The following is a 14,418-nucleotide window of genomic DNA, read 5'->3' as shown; positions in this document are numbered from 1 at the left end:
GGGGGGGGGGCGCTTCATGGACTAATCCGCTTCGGGTCGCGTGGAAACAGTGACACCTGCCGGATGTCGTTGAGGCCAAGAAACAAGAGAGCAATGCGCTCGAGCCCCAGACCGAAGCCGCCGTGTGGCCACGCGCCGTAGCGGAAGGAGTCAACGTAGTCTTTCAGACCCACCCTGTCCACGCGCTTCGCCAAGAGTCGTTGTTCCAGCAGCTCTATCTCATGGACACGCTGTGCACCACTGCAGATCTCTTCCCCACGTAGGTACATATCGTAGCTCCGCGTCGGGCCATCCGGCGTTGATGGGTCAACCGGCATCGTGTAAAAGGGTCTGGCGGAGGAGGGAAACCCATCGACCACGTAGAGGTCAACCCCGTAGCGCTCTTTTATGAGTTGGCCAAGGCGGCGCTCCTGCGGCAGCGTAAAGTCATCAGCGGGCAGTGCGCCGTCAACTACGCCCTCTGACTCACCGCAGCTCACCAGCAGCTGTGCCGCATTTGCAAAGCTCATGCGAAGCACACGGCACCCGCTACCGTCACCGCCCACGCGAGCGTGATATGGATCGCCTTGCGCGGAGATTTTGAATGGTGTCTGCGCCGTTGGAGAGGCATCCGTAGTGATTCCTAAAAACTCGATCCGCTCCAGCGCTACCTCGCAGCACACATCACGCTGCGCGTTACCGCGGCCGTCACAACGAGGCGGCTCCGTAGCAGGGTCAGGCTGTGGACCACCGTCGCTGTTTTCCAGCTCTAACCCCTGCTGCTGCTGCTGCTGCTGCTTCCAGACAGCATCGATAAGGTTGCTGTGCTTCTGTGCGAGCTGCGCCAGAACGGCACACATGACGGGCTCCAGGACGTCTAGCACCTCCGTGTGACTATCTTTGATCACCATCTCACCATCGAGACCAATGAACTCTGTCAAGTGCCGGTGTGTCAGACTCTTCTCAGCGCGAAACACCGGCCCGACCTCAAACACGCGCATCGCGTCGCCCATCAGCATCATCTGCTTGTGCAGCTGCGGTGATTGAGCCAGGTACGCCTTGCGATCAAAGTAGTCCACCTGAAACACGTTACTGCCTCCCTCCGACGCGGCCCCAAGGAGCTTCGGTGTGTGCACCTCGATGAAGTCGAGTGCGAGAAGCTCGTTGCGGAAGCTCTGCCCGAGCGCCGACACGAGCCGTGACGTCGCGGCCATTTGCTCTGTGCGGAGGTCCATGACGCGGTGATTGAGGCGTGTGTCCAGCTTTGTGTTCGTGTCGTGGTATGGAAATGGCAGTGGGGTGGTCGCTTGACTGACGACCTGCAGCGCCGTCACCTGCAGCTCCCACCCCTGGCACGTGGTCGACTGCACAGAGGTGGCTGCGCGGCACAAGACCCCTGTGACATCGACAATTGACTCTGGCGTAATGTTCCTCGCCTGCTTCGTCAGCGCCTTACCTTCGCACACAGCCTGCACGGACTCAAGGGGAGGCTGACGGAGGTGGAGAAAGGCAAGGCGCTTGCCGCGGCTGCGCGTCCGCTCTAAGCGAGCCCGCACGGTGACCGTGTCGCCCTCGCGAATGCGGCCGCTCTCACCGCAGCTGCCGCTAAAGGCAGAACGTAGAGAAGCAACGGAGACACCGTGTGCCGTCAGACACGCGCTGCCAGGGTCGACTCCCGAAGTAGCACCACTGGTCAATATGGCCGTCTCCATCGAGGCAGTAGATGGAGTAGAGGATGGAGACGAGGCGGGGCAATGAGGCAATGTGCTGCTGGAAGTACCGTGGACGCTGCAGGTGCTCGCACTACAGCGGCGCCGCGCGGAGACCAGTGAGGAAGGGGGAGACGCCCATTCGTCGGACATCACTGAAGAGGACGTAACGACGACAGAGGCTGCCACAGCAGCCGAAGCGGTCCCTACGGCACCGTGCAGACGCCATAAAACGCACGACGACAGTGAAACTCGCAGCATCTGGTGCTATTGATCCTTGTTGACCCTTCTCCTTCCCTGGCGCACGCTCTGAAGGTAGCGTGTGCCCCGCGAGAAGAACGGAGAGCACTTGTCAAAGCTCCTGGTGGATTGTCGGCGTGACCAGTAAGCGTGTATGTGGGCGTGCATGCCTGGACTGGGACCATGGCGAAGGAAGATGGTGAAGGGAGGAATATGAAAGTGAGAGAAATGGTAAAGTGGTGCGGGCTGAGGTGTTGAGAACGATGGCCTAGACAGGGGGAAGAACATGAAGCATGTGAGCTGCCATGTCGTAAGGTTGAGAGGACGTACATTGCTAAACCTGAGAATAATAGCCTTGGTTGGAGCAGTCGTTCATCGCGCACACCCTCTTCTTCCGTTCTGCATATTTTCGTCGCCTGCGTGTTGGTTTTTGGGGAGGGGGGTAGTCGCTGTCGACGATGCGGCTGTTGTGAGAGTGCGGTGCACCCCATGTGAGAGAGCGGGTGTGAAGTAGTGCAACTAACAAAGAGAAGGAGGCAGCGGAGAGGAAACGCAGGGTGACCGCACCATACCATGTCTTCTCTACCTGTGTGTGTGTGTGTGTGGGGGGGGGGGGGGGGTGCCTCAGAATGACTAAGTGCGGTGAGGCTCCCGGGCAGAGATGACAAAGCGGCAAGACACACACTCGCACACACGTGCACGAGCACAGACACGAGTTCGGTGGAACAAACGAGCAACGCGACGAAGCGGATGCGCCCACATCTCTGCTAGAGCATCTGGTGCATGAAAAGAGGCGCATTTTTCGTGCCCCCACATGTCCGCTCTCCGCCACACAACACATGAGTGGATCCCCACCGCGTGCCCCGGCCCGTCACAGGCCCGTCGCGCTGTACGAAGCAGCCGTAGACACGCATAAAGGCAAAGCACCGACTTGGCCATCTGAGCACAGCCCCTGCCTCAAACTCTACCTATCCACCGCTCCGCAAGTCGCCGTACAACCGCCCCTATTGTGCCGCACGGCCACTAGGCGCATCCTTTGGGGTGACACGCCGGGTCACCCGCCAGTAGGCGGTGAGGACCAGGAGCGACACACTCAAATCGCGCTGACATGCCACAAGTTTTTTTCGGATGGCGAAGTCGTTCTTACTGCAACAGGTCGCTCTGACGCAACACCATCCAGGAGCGGACCGCCGATATCAGCAGCGATACACCGCTCTGCTCTCCCCACACGCACACACACTGCGTCGTAGGTGCTTGACTCTGTCACCTCCAGAAGTGGCTCGGTATTGGCAGGGATAAGAGGGCTGCTTGGCTTCCTCACAGAGAGCAGAGCCCTGGATCCTGAGAGACCGTGCGCCAAGGCATGTGCCCTCCCGTCATCAGGGAAAAGAAGCGTGTACAGGAGTCGACATCGCGGACGGCATCACGCCAAGCCTGCCAAACCCCTCCTTCTCCCCCACCTCTTCCCGCTTGCGCACGTACGTACGCACGAGAGGGGTGTGACAGAGAAGTGTGAGCTGGGGGACTGGCACGTAAAGGGTAAACCGTGAGAGGGTGCGCGCTACGCACAGAAAACAAAGAAGGACAGAAGAGCGCAGAGTCCGCGACCCACACGAAGAAGGCTGCGAAAAAGATGCAGAGCATGACGGACTGCACAAATCGCCGGATGGCGCTACTCGCCACACGCCACCTCCCCTTGCAGCGCACAATCTCGCTCCAGCATGGGCAAGCCGCTGTCCCTATCCAGAGTACGTTACCTCACTAGTCACAAGTTGGTCCATCTCCCTGACAGTGCTGCTGATGTGCTGCTCTGGCAGTGCCAGCCCTCGTACCTCTTGATCACCGCTCGGCATGGTCACCATGACAGCAACATTCACGTTGGATGTCATCCTGGTGTCATAATTTCGGTGACACGCTCCCTGGCCAAGTGAATCGTCAGCACTTTCATCTTCGTCGCGTACACGCGCTGCACCGAAGTTCCAATGTGCATCGCTTACCGCTCCGTATTGCTGATCCACATCAGGCTGATGCTGCCCGCCCAGCTGCAGCTTCAAATGGTGGCACAGCGCTCCACAGCGACGCCTTTTATTTTCACAGGCATTGTCATGTAGGTATTGATACAGTCTTGGATACAGACAACGTGGCTGCTGTCAAGCTTTTTCTCTAGCATCCCAACGAGCACCGACTCCTGCACCGCCCCTGGAGGTAGCGTCGACGAGAAGCTAGGGGTAATGCTGTGCGCCCCAGGTCTGCGCGGTGGCGTCGAGTGGGCTCCCCGGCGTCGGTTTCCACTGCTGCATCTCCGTGGGTTACTGCTCAGCAAACTTTAACGCCGTGCTTGGCGACTGAGGCAGTTATGAGGCGGGGGGAGGGCATGGCTACTAGCGTCGGCGTGTACACTCGCCGTGTGTGGTCCGGCCGCCGCTATGGACAAGGTTGCCGAGGACGGTGAGTGCGTCTGATGGGGCGCATTCCACTCCGATGCCACTTGTGCACGGCGCCAGACAGGCGCGATCACGGAGAGACCGCGCGGGGTAAACGGCGGGTGTGGCTTGCATGTGTGTCGGGGCATCAGTGACTCAAGCGAATTCCCCCCCCCCACGGAACGGCCCTTGGGTAGCGGTACAGCACTAGCAGCACCACACGCTTCAGCGCCTCGCGCAGCATCACAGGCCAAGTCACGGTCCTCGTCGCCAGCCCCGGCTTCTCGACAACGTACCCGTTTCCCCTGCTGCAGCACCAGCGCGTTCTCTCTGTCCGCGATCTTGTTGATGTACGTGTTGGCGGTGTCGAACGCCTCTTGAATGGCAAGTGGTTCTCAGTCTACGGTGAGCTATGTGAAGACATCGCCCCGCCTCGAGTCCCGCATGCGGATACAGGCGGTCGTCTTCACGGCGGTCAATCGCGTCCTCACACGCGTGTGTCAGCCCTCTCAGCGACGTGCTCAGCGGCGCAAAGATGTTCGCCAAACTCGGCCAATCCATAGGTCGTTCGCGCATGGCACGGACAACAGAGACACGCAAGAGCACCGTAGACAGCGCCGCCACGTGCTCGTCCTGGGCACGCGAGGCAGCGCGCACCAGCGACTCGAACGGGGCGCCTCTCCAACGTTCGACAAATGACGCAGACGGCGGCTACGCATGACGGTGCGACAGTGGCCGTGCGTGAGCCAAAGCCCGTGCGGGCACGTCCCGGAGAGAAAGCGTGACAGCGTGCTTAGAGCCACGTTTGCCTGGCGTAGCCATGCCTGTAAGACCATGCCGGGGGCAGCAACAGCGGGGTTTGGTGTTGTGTGTCTCGTCAATGATGATGACAGTGTTGCTCCGTCTGACCCCAAGGCTGACATGGCGTGCGTCGACAAGGCACTGAACTTCTGCGGCAGAGAGGCCAAGTTGCTCGCCACGTCTCCAGCGAAAGCGCTGGGTCGACGCAAGACCCAGCCGAGGGACGCTATGAAGGCGCTGATGCAGTGAAGAGCGTCCTCGACCAGAGATGGCGGGGAGGAAGCTTCCAGCGATGCGTTAGCACGAGAGAAATCGTCCGCCTCCCGCTTCCGCTGCTGCGCGGCAGTCACGGTGCTATCTTGCACTGACGCGATGGTGCTGTCATATATATGACCCAGAAGGTGCGCACTCAAGCAGGCTCGCGACAGTCGTCACTGTCGTCGTCCGCGGTGGTAGACGCGGCATCTGTCTTTGATCAGCAGTGGGTCTCCATGCTGGTGAGGAGGCGGGTGTGCTCACGGAGAACTTAGCGCAGCGCGCTCTGCGCCGCCGCGACACGATGCGTGCTCAGGCTCGCGCCTTGCCGTAGAAGCGCTTAGAAGACAACCTGCACTTCATCGACGCTTGGAATCGTCTCCGCTGGCTGTGGTGACGGCAAGAGCTGTGTTGACATCGCCAACCCAACCACCATTCCGCCCGTTCAACAGGGAAAGCAATGAACTCTGCGAAGGAGGAAACGGGCGAAAGTCCTTTCAAGGAGAGGAAGAGAGATGAACGTATTGTGTCACGCAGGAAATCGCGGCGGGCATCACGAGGAAGGGAAAAGAGAAAGGAAAAGAGGGCAGCACTGCCGTCGTCCTTCCCCACTCCGGCGAGGTATACGCGAATGTATGACATCCCCTCTTCCCCCCTCCTTTTCTCCTGTAAGACCAACGGAAGTTGGGGGAGGGCGATCGAGGCGCGCGCCGAGACGCACATGCACGCCAACATCTCGCATGCAAGCCCAGAGACCCCTATGGCGAGGAAAGGAGGGGAGCAATAAGGGGGATGGGGTCTCTCAGGCTCCGACAGCAGCCGCCCGAGCAGTAGCGAGTGTGCACGTTCCGTGAGGCAGCGGTGATACAGCAGAATGAGAGAGGATAAAGACGAAAACAAACAGAGAAACGCACACACACGCACACACACGCAGAAGCGGGTGGCCAAAGCACGTGCGCACGTGCAGCAAAAAGGGCATCTACAACGCACAGGCACGCCAACACAGCCGCACGTTGAGAAGCATCGCTATCTCAGGGCAGCCGGATGATGGAGTGCCACACCCGTTCCCCAACCCATTCACCATCCCAAACCCCTGTGCTCACGCCTCGCCCTCTTCGGTGTACGCCTCCCTTGCTGGAGATCGGCACGCCCTCGTGTGCCGCGCCATGGCCAGGACCGGCTCGAAAAAGTGCAGCCTCTCTGCCAGCGCGAGGCCGTACCAGCGCTGCGGGCACGGGCCAGGGAAGAGTGTGTGGCCAAAGCGCGCAATCGTAATACGGGTGCGTGCCGGCTCCCTCGAACTTGAGGCAGCTGCGCCGTCTCGACCCCCATCACGCGCCACCAGCTGCTCGAAGGCGACACGGAAATGAAAAGCGACGATGCGCGTCGGCCGCACCCGTGCGAGGCTTGGCAGCCCGGCGTAGTGCGTTGTCAACACCGAGTGCACGCGGCGGTCGCTCAGAAGGAGCGCCGTGGCCCATGCAAGACTGAAGCCTTGTGCGGTGGTGGTGCTGCGGCCGAGCTCATCGAGGAGGGCGACGCTCTCAGCCGTCGCGGCATGCGTCAACTCGCTCAGCTCCATAAGCTCGCGCCAGAAAGAAGAATGCGCGATGCTGGGGAGTTCGTCACACAGCATGTGGGCAAGGAGGCGGTCCGCAAGGAACAGCTGCGCGTGCTGCGCAGGGACAAAGCAGCCAGCCTGGGCAAGGGTAAAGTACTGTCCGATAATTCGGAGCAGAGTCGTCTTGCCGCACGCATTGGGGCCGGTGACGACGCAAACACCACCGCCGTGGCTGCCCCACGAGATCGTCAGACCACCACTGCTGCCGCTAGTCGATGAGACCACACCCACGGCTTCCGCACCGGTCAACCGCGCCGACACCCCTGCGCGCGTCACCGCGCGACTTGGTGGCTGCCGCTGCGTCGCAGAGGGGTGCAGTGCGTTCTCAATACGGAGAAACGCTCGAGAGGCGTAACGTGACTCTGTCGCCGTGGCCATCGCCGATGATGCCATGGTGTACGCCGTGAGAGACGACAGTGGTGCCGTAGATAGCGGGGTCGCTGGATCGCTAGACGTCTCAGACATGCCCGCGGACGCCACTGTTCCACCTCCCTGGTCCCCTACACAAGCAGCGGCACTTGCGTCGCCAGCGTACTCGTCCAACTTGTCACGCGAAACCTGAGCGCCGCCTGCTGCGGCGGTGGCTCTCCGTCCCGAAGAAGTCGCCATCTCGCCATCCCCAGAGAGCTCGGCCGTGACCGTAGGCACCCGTGGCGCCGTCGTCGACCCCGTCCGCAGCTCCACCAGCACTGGTCGGGTGCACTGATGCGTCAACGAGTAGAGCGCGAAGCACAGCAGTGTATCAAGCAGAGCCACGGACTCCACGGTAGCCTGCAGAGAGCCGAGGAACTCATTCTGGATGGCGCGGACGAGGGGCTGCACTTCGTGCAACTGCAGCTGCAGAATCTCTGCGACGCACTCTTGCGCCCGAGCACAGCGGTATTCGAGGTCCTCTGTGCTGCATCGTACTCGGCGGCGACGCAGCTGACGAGAGACAGTGGGATCCGCGTTGGATGTGAAAGAGGGGAAAAGATCAACCGCGGACGAGTTGGGTACGGCGCCGTCGGCGCTGATAGTGTGCCGGGGCAGCTCTGGCGGAGGAAACGATGAAGCGGTGCGCAAGGAATCCTCAGTAGAAGTGGCCAGGTGCCACTGAGAACTACGCAGATGCCGTCCCTCTTCCTGTTGCTGTATTTGTTGCCGCTGCAGCTGCTGCTCACGCAGTGCGGAAAGATACAAGGCAAAGTGTGAGCCGCCTGCGTAGCGCCACGTGAAGGGTCCGGACTGCGCCTTTGCCTCCTCTGCAGCCATGTAGGAGAAACAGTACAGCTTAACCGGGTCCGGCTCCAGGCGCAGCGAGAAGATCTGGTATGTCGCACGCAGCTCCACTGCGTAGGAAGTAATGTCGGAGATACGGAGGCTCAGCCGCGTGCGAAGTGCGTCCAGCTCGCCGCCGCGCGGAGCCTGGACAAGAAAACACATGCGGAGGAGTCGCAGGAGGACGGCTGTAGGGCGCTGCGAAGGCTGCTGCCTGTGATGATGTGAGCTTGTGGCATCGTCGTCGTTGCACAGTCGGCGTCGCTTCCGTTGTGAATGCTGCTGCTGAGCCACCACAGACACGTCCGGCGGGATATGTACGCCACCTGGATCAAAGCCATGGAGCGCTCCATAGTGCGCAGCGCTCTTCTCGTGATGGTCGACGACCGATGGCAGCACGGAGCGCTCCAGGTAGGTGCTCATGAGGGTCTCCAGCTCGGGCAAACGGCACTGCCCCAGCGCAGTGGCGATGCTGTGCAGTACCGAAGGATGCGCTGCGGTGCTGCACAAGTCGTTTGGCGAGGCCGCCACGTCTGGTTCGCCACCCGGCAGTGTTGATCGCATTGATGACGGTACGCCTTCTTGATGCACTGGTTCTGGCATTCTTGGCAGCGGGCCTAGGTAGGCCTTGAGCTGTATGTGCAGCTGCTCCAGGTAAGGCAACGCGCTCCAGAGCAGCTGCAGCGACTCGAGGTACGACTGCTGCTGAGCGCCGGTCCTCTCGCGCCGTGGTTGGTGGGTCAGCGTCGCCGTCAAGCGCTCGAGGTCAAGCGTGGTGATGTGTCGCAGGAGTGTGCGCAGAATGTGAAGTCGTCTTGGCTCACACAGAAGCCACTCGACAGCGTCATGGCGGCCTTGGACGGCAACGCGGTCACGCAGAGGCTGGAGAAGGGTACGGCGGAGGTAGCGCTGACCCATGACCGTGCAGGCGCGTGGGATCGCGTCCACAAGCGCGACTGGTTGCAGCAGCAGCGGCGGTTCGGGAAGGTCATGACCGAGAAACGACAGTTTTGGCGCCGCGCCATATCGCTGCACTTGCTCCCGTTGCTGCCGATCGGCCCTCCCATTGCCGCCCGCTGCGTTGCCCATGAAGGACAACGGCGCTGCCGCCGCCGCTGACATGCATGCGGCGTCTGGAATAATCTGCAGCGCACGTGCCGTAGTGCGAGAGACTTCCATGTAGTGCTCCAGCGCCTCTGCCCGCACGCGCACGGAGCCTGGCAGCAAGTGCATGTCGTTCACGTGCTCCATATACAAAACGACTGCATTAGCAGCAGCCACACAGAGGTAGCGGTCTGTGTCCTCAATGCACAGCGACGCTTCGGCCGACGACTTCAGCTGCGACAGCCGCTGCACCCCCTCCTCCGCATTGTAGAAGCAGCGCTGCACACTTGTGAAGGTCATGTGGGCGCCGTGCTGCCGCAGCAGCGTTTGCACCAGCTCACTATCGACGGTGGTCGAGGGGACCAACACCTCGACCGGGTTGCGCGTGTGCAGCAGCGATGCTGTCTTGAAGAACGTAGCCGTATCGCCGTACTGGAACAGAGACACGGTCAGCGACGGCAACTCACAGAGCGCGACGCCAACCTCCTTGGCGTTATTGAAGATGAGTGCAGCAACGCAGCACGGTTCAGCTTGGGCAGTTGCGGCTGAAGCGACCATCGGCGATGCTCCTGTCACGCCGGCTGAGGCCACAGAACTAGAGACGGCAGATGTGGCAGCAGCAGCCCGCCTTCCGTGCCGGAGCGCTGCCGAGCCGCCGGCGCCCTGCGTTCCACCCAAGCCATCGATGCCGGATGGGGAGTGGAAAAAGAGGGCCGTGGTCGAGGCCGCTGATCGATGTCGCGCTGAGTTGAGGTGCCAGGCACCGTCGGAAATGGAGCTGCACTCGCGCAGCGGCGGCCCTTGGTGGGAGTGCTCGTGTGGCAGTGGACGAGGATGTGGTGGTGGTGCAAGTAGCTGCTCGTTCAGATAACGCGCAGCACCCCCATGAGGCGTGTGAGCGGCAAGCGCGTCACCAGCAGCTGCTCGGTGGCCTTCACGACCCGCGTACACTGCATGATGAAGCCAAGAGGTACCCTGGGCCGCCTCTGTCGTCCCTTTCGCAGCGTCTTTGCGCTCCACAGGGGCGGTTGACTGAATCGGTGCCCACGGCGTCGCTCCCCGGTAACTGCACACGGAAGTGCCGTGCAAACGTGGCGGTGGCCGGTATAGAGTTTGACTAGCTGCTGGCATATCACGGCTGTACTGAGACGTTGCATCACCTCCCCAGGCCTCTTCCTTCGCTCCGGCCGTCACCCCCTCTGGGTAGACGGGATGCACCGCATACGGTACAGCGGCAGCGCCTGCCCCAAGCACCCCTCCAGCTGCTCCGGGGTTCACATCGTCAATGACTTGTGGCCGTGACAGCAAAAATTGATGCGGACCGCGCGTGCCATGTCGCCACGGGGTCATTGCCTCTGGGGGTCGTTCTGGCTCGTAGTTGTTCTCATCGGGTGATGCACTCTCGGCAGGTGACCATCCGCCTCTGCCCTCACTATACGCTAGCATGTACGGATGCGCCTGGTAGTTTGTCCTTGCTGCTGCCGGCTGAGGCGGTAGAGGGAAGCAGCGCACGGGCTGCGACGCCACGGTATAGTGCGATGGCACGGGTGCCACAGACAACGATGCTGAGGACGACGAGGGCAAGAAGGCGCTAGTCGTGGGAATAGAAAAGAGCGCAGGTGCACATGGCGGCCCGTACAACTCGTTCCATGCAGTAGGTGAGGCGAACATATCTGTCCATGTCTCTCTCTCTCTCACACATTACCCTCTTACCTCTACTCTCCTTTCTCCGTGTGTCGCCCCTCTCCAAGGGACGGGGAGAGCGACTGTGAAAGAGAGTAGAGGTAAGAGGGCAATGTGAGCGAGGTGACTCGAGTCCCACACGCCTGCGTGTCTGTGCGCATGTGCGCCTGCGCCTATCCCCTTTTTGTCAGTCTGCAGTGGAAACAAACAAACAAACTTGTCCCTCTGCGTAGGTGTGCGGGGGGGGAGGTGCCACAGTGCTGGGCGTCTTCGGGTCTCTGCTCGCGAGAGACAGAGGGGGAGAACCGAGGGAGAGAAGGGAAGGAGGGAGGGTGAAGTCGAGTAACGCGGCCAGATGGTACACACCTGACAAGGAAAAGAGAGACGCACGGAAGGGGGGAAGGCAAAGACGAGCGAGGGCGCCTTTGCTCGGCGTGTAAGACTCCTGGACTCGCGTAGCGCCTTAAGGATACGGGAGGAAGGAGAACAAGAACAGGACTAGCGCTGGCAGCGGTGTAGCTTCTTAGCGAGATACTGGTGAGTGCTGGAGTCGTACTGCGCAGGAATGGCATCTAGGTGAGCTCCTCCATCTAACGCCACGCGGCGTGTGGGCCGCGGTAGTGTTGATGATGACCGGGGACGTGCTCGACACTTTTCGTTGCGGCCTGCACTCTATGTTGGCAGAGGGAGGAAGCGTCTCCCTGTCCAGCTTCTCTTGAGTCGAAGGAAAAGGGGGGCTACAGCATAGCGGAAGGGCAGGGGCAAACGGCGACGCACTTGACGGACGTGGTCAAGAAGGGGGCTGGCAATGGAAAAGGAGAAGTAAGCATACAGGGTGGCGCGCACTGGGGAGACGCACGCACACACACACACACACACACACACACACACACACACACACACACACACGTATGTAGACACAAATGGCCTGGGAAGAGTGGCTGCAAAGTTGAGGTGATAGAAACGAGTTTCGATGAGCTTTGCAAGCCCTTCCACCACCCACCCACCCTTCCCACCCCACCGCGCCATCGTCTCTCCTCCCTCCCTATTCATCTTCTTTGATCACATGTGGCTGGCACTTTCATTGAGACTTCTTCGACTTCAGCTCCTCGGTGGCACGCATCTCTCTCACCCACGCGTCCCTCGCCTGGATAAGCGGCGAAAGCTGCGTAAAGCCGCCCACACAAGTGCAGTACATGTAACGTAACGCCACCAGGAAGGATGCGTTGCAAGACCAGCAGATGCGGAAGCACACGCCGAGCTCGAAGAGGTGGACCAGCCAGGCGAGAACGCACACCACCTGAATGCCGAAGTGGCTGCGGAAAAGGAAGCGGCCTACCTGGAACAGTGTCCCCATCACGCTCTCTTCAAAAAAGAGAAATACGTTGAAGGGGATCGGTTCCGTCAGTACCTGGCCGGCGGCCGCAGCTTGGCGCAGCGCGTCGCGCTTCATGGCGATCCCATGCACGTACTCAGGCAGCAACACCACCCCCTCCTTGTCATCCACCTCAACTGCAAAGGCGAGGTAGTTGAGCAGCAAAAACAAAAGGACGAGCGGGAGAAAGGGGGGCAGAGGGCGGCGATAAGGCAGACGGTGGTGCTTCAATGGTCCCCCTGGGATGGCCGCTGTGGAGGCCACCCCAGAGGAGCCGCCGTCTATGGCTTTCTTCGACTCAGAGGGCATCTTACACGCGTGCGCGAATCTTCACAAGAGCGTAGATAGACGACCGTGGGTGCTGGCTTGCCAAAACATGCGCTCTCGCTGCGACTGGCTCTCTACGTGCACCCAATAAATAATATTGACGGTGCTCTTCCACGGGACGATAGAACAGGCGATGAGGCTGGCAATGAGGTGCTGGCGACCAAGCGAAACGCGCAGGTGTCGAAGCAAAACAGCAGCGTGGAAAAGTGAAGGGAGGAGCGGAGGTGGTGTTGGTAGTGGTGGCGATGGTACTGCGACGTTGAAAAGAAGAGAGCCGGTAGAAGAAGACGTGTTGTGGTGAAGTCACAAGTGAGTCAACGCATGAGAGAAGCTGAGGCTGGCCAACCCCTCTTGCCTGTGTGTGTGTGTGTGTGTGTGTGGGGGGGGGGGGGGGGGGTACGTGTCAACTTGCCGTGCATGTCGTTTTTTTTCTTTTTTCTTTTGCGTCTGGTCGCTGCTGAGTTACTCCTCATCGCCCCAAAAATGGGAAGAGAGCGCGCGCGCACCACAGCTCTCCCTCACCCCCAACCCCATCACATGTGGCGCAGCGACGTGTGCGTCACCATTCTGCATGGTCTGCATGCATGGGGGGTACCGAATATGTGCAGCTAAGCGCAGGGGGGAGAGAGAACACCCGCTTCAACCCGTCCGACTGAGAGAGACATCTGCGTAAAGGGAAAGAGACACTCGACAGCACCATCGCTGTCTCATCAAGGCTGTTGATCAGCGGGCATCGCACTGCGCAGGTGAGACGCAGAGACACAGAAAAGCCTCCCCCTCCCCTTCCACCTGTGGCTCCTGTGCGTTCACCCCCCCCCTCCGAAGCCGCGCACGTGCTTCGCTCAATCGCGGTGGATGTCTGTGAGTGTGTGTGTGCCGTGTAGGGAAGGGAGGAAGGGAGCTCTCTGTGTGGGAGACACTCTACACAGAGAAAGAGGCACACGCGTGAGACGGTACTTGAGTAAGAGAGGAAAGGAGGAAAGGCGATAGCCCCACAAACGGGGCCACCAGCACCACCCCTCCCATCGAGAGCGACGGCAGCACACGCTCCCCTGTCTTTTTCTCGTTCTCTCTACTCTACAGCCCAGCCACTGTTGAAGCTGCAGCATCCACTGCACCACCGCTCGTGTGGTTCTCTGTCACCACAAGTGCGCGCAGCCATCGCAGTGTGTTTGGTATACCGCCCTGAGCATCCACAACGATGCAGAGCACCGTGGCGGCTACGAAGCCGCCAGCTCGCAGCACTGTGGCGTCAAAGTCGCTCTTGCGCTCATCGTGACTGTTGGCGGTGTTGTACACAATCCGTAGTTGATCCCCAACGTTGTAGACGAGATTAACGGTGCTCTTCGTCTTCTCCCAGACACGAGCTACGGTGCTGACGCACCATCGCGTCAACCCGCTCATACGATACTTGTCGTCTCTTGCCTTTTAGTTTGCCTGCCTCTCAGCCTCAAACTGGGGGAGAGGGGAAGAAAAAAGAGAGAGAGAGTCGCTCTTCTGCTGCCGCCACCGGACATAAAGAGGCGGGGCAACGTGCGTACGTCAGAGGAGCAAGGATGTGGCGATGGCGGTGTCGCTAGCGGCGCAGGTAAAGCGGGATGATGATATGCCCTGATAAAATCCAACCACCGGTAAGGGAGAAAT

The 14,418-nt window shown here is 60.4% G+C and overlaps 5 protein-coding genes across 5 annotated transcripts; all 5 read right to left on the bottom strand.

Annotated features, from left to right (window-relative positions):
• Window positions 1–14: 14 nt before the first annotated feature.
• Window positions 15–1,949, bottom strand: LBRM_21_1130 (putative aspartyl-tRNA synthetase; the record flags this gene model as incomplete). Its single annotated transcript, XM_001564768.1, has 1 exon — window positions 15–1,949. One exon carries the CDS (start codon window positions 1,947–1,949, stop codon window positions 15–17), a length of 1,935 nt encoding a protein of 644 aa, XP_001564818.1.
• Window positions 1,950–4,606: 2,657 nt separating this feature from the next.
• LBRM_21_1120 (hypothetical protein) lies at window positions 4,607–4,927 on the bottom strand (the record flags this gene model as incomplete). The annotated part of the gene is made up of 1 exon (XM_001564767.1): window positions 4,607–4,927. The coding sequence occupies one exon, from the start codon at window positions 4,925–4,927 to the stop codon at window positions 4,607–4,609; it is 321 nt and encodes a 106-aa protein (XP_001564817.1).
• A 1,579-nt stretch (window positions 4,928–6,506) lies between these two features.
• On the bottom strand, window positions 6,507–9,947 carry LBRM_21_1110 (putative mis-match repair protein; the record flags this gene model as incomplete). Its single annotated transcript, XM_001564766.1, has 1 exon — window positions 6,507–9,947. One exon carries the CDS (start codon window positions 9,945–9,947, stop codon window positions 6,507–6,509), a length of 3,441 nt encoding a protein of 1,146 aa, XP_001564816.1.
• Window positions 9,948–12,153: 2,206 nt separating this feature from the next.
• LBRM_21_1100 (conserved hypothetical protein) lies at window positions 12,154–12,756 on the bottom strand (the record flags this gene model as incomplete). Its single annotated transcript, XM_001564765.1, has 1 exon — window positions 12,154–12,756. One exon carries the CDS (start codon window positions 12,754–12,756, stop codon window positions 12,154–12,156), a length of 603 nt encoding a protein of 200 aa, XP_001564815.1.
• A 1,095-nt stretch (window positions 12,757–13,851) lies between these two features.
• On the bottom strand, window positions 13,852–14,178 carry LBRM_21_1090 (conserved hypothetical protein; the record flags this gene model as incomplete). The annotated part of the gene is made up of 1 exon (XM_001564764.1): window positions 13,852–14,178. The coding sequence occupies one exon, from the start codon at window positions 14,176–14,178 to the stop codon at window positions 13,852–13,854; it is 327 nt and encodes a 108-aa protein (XP_001564814.1).
• Window positions 14,179–14,418: the final 240 nt, after the last annotated feature.

This window comes from Leishmania braziliensis, chromosome 21 (assembly GCF_000002845.2).
Source record: "Leishmania braziliensis MHOM/BR/75/M2904 complete genome, chromosome 21".
Lineage (NCBI taxonomy): Eukaryota > Euglenozoa > Kinetoplastea > Trypanosomatida > Trypanosomatidae > Leishmania > Leishmania braziliensis.
The sequence above is the reverse complement of the archived record's forward strand: the minus strand, read 5'-3'. Positions and strand labels throughout refer to the sequence as shown.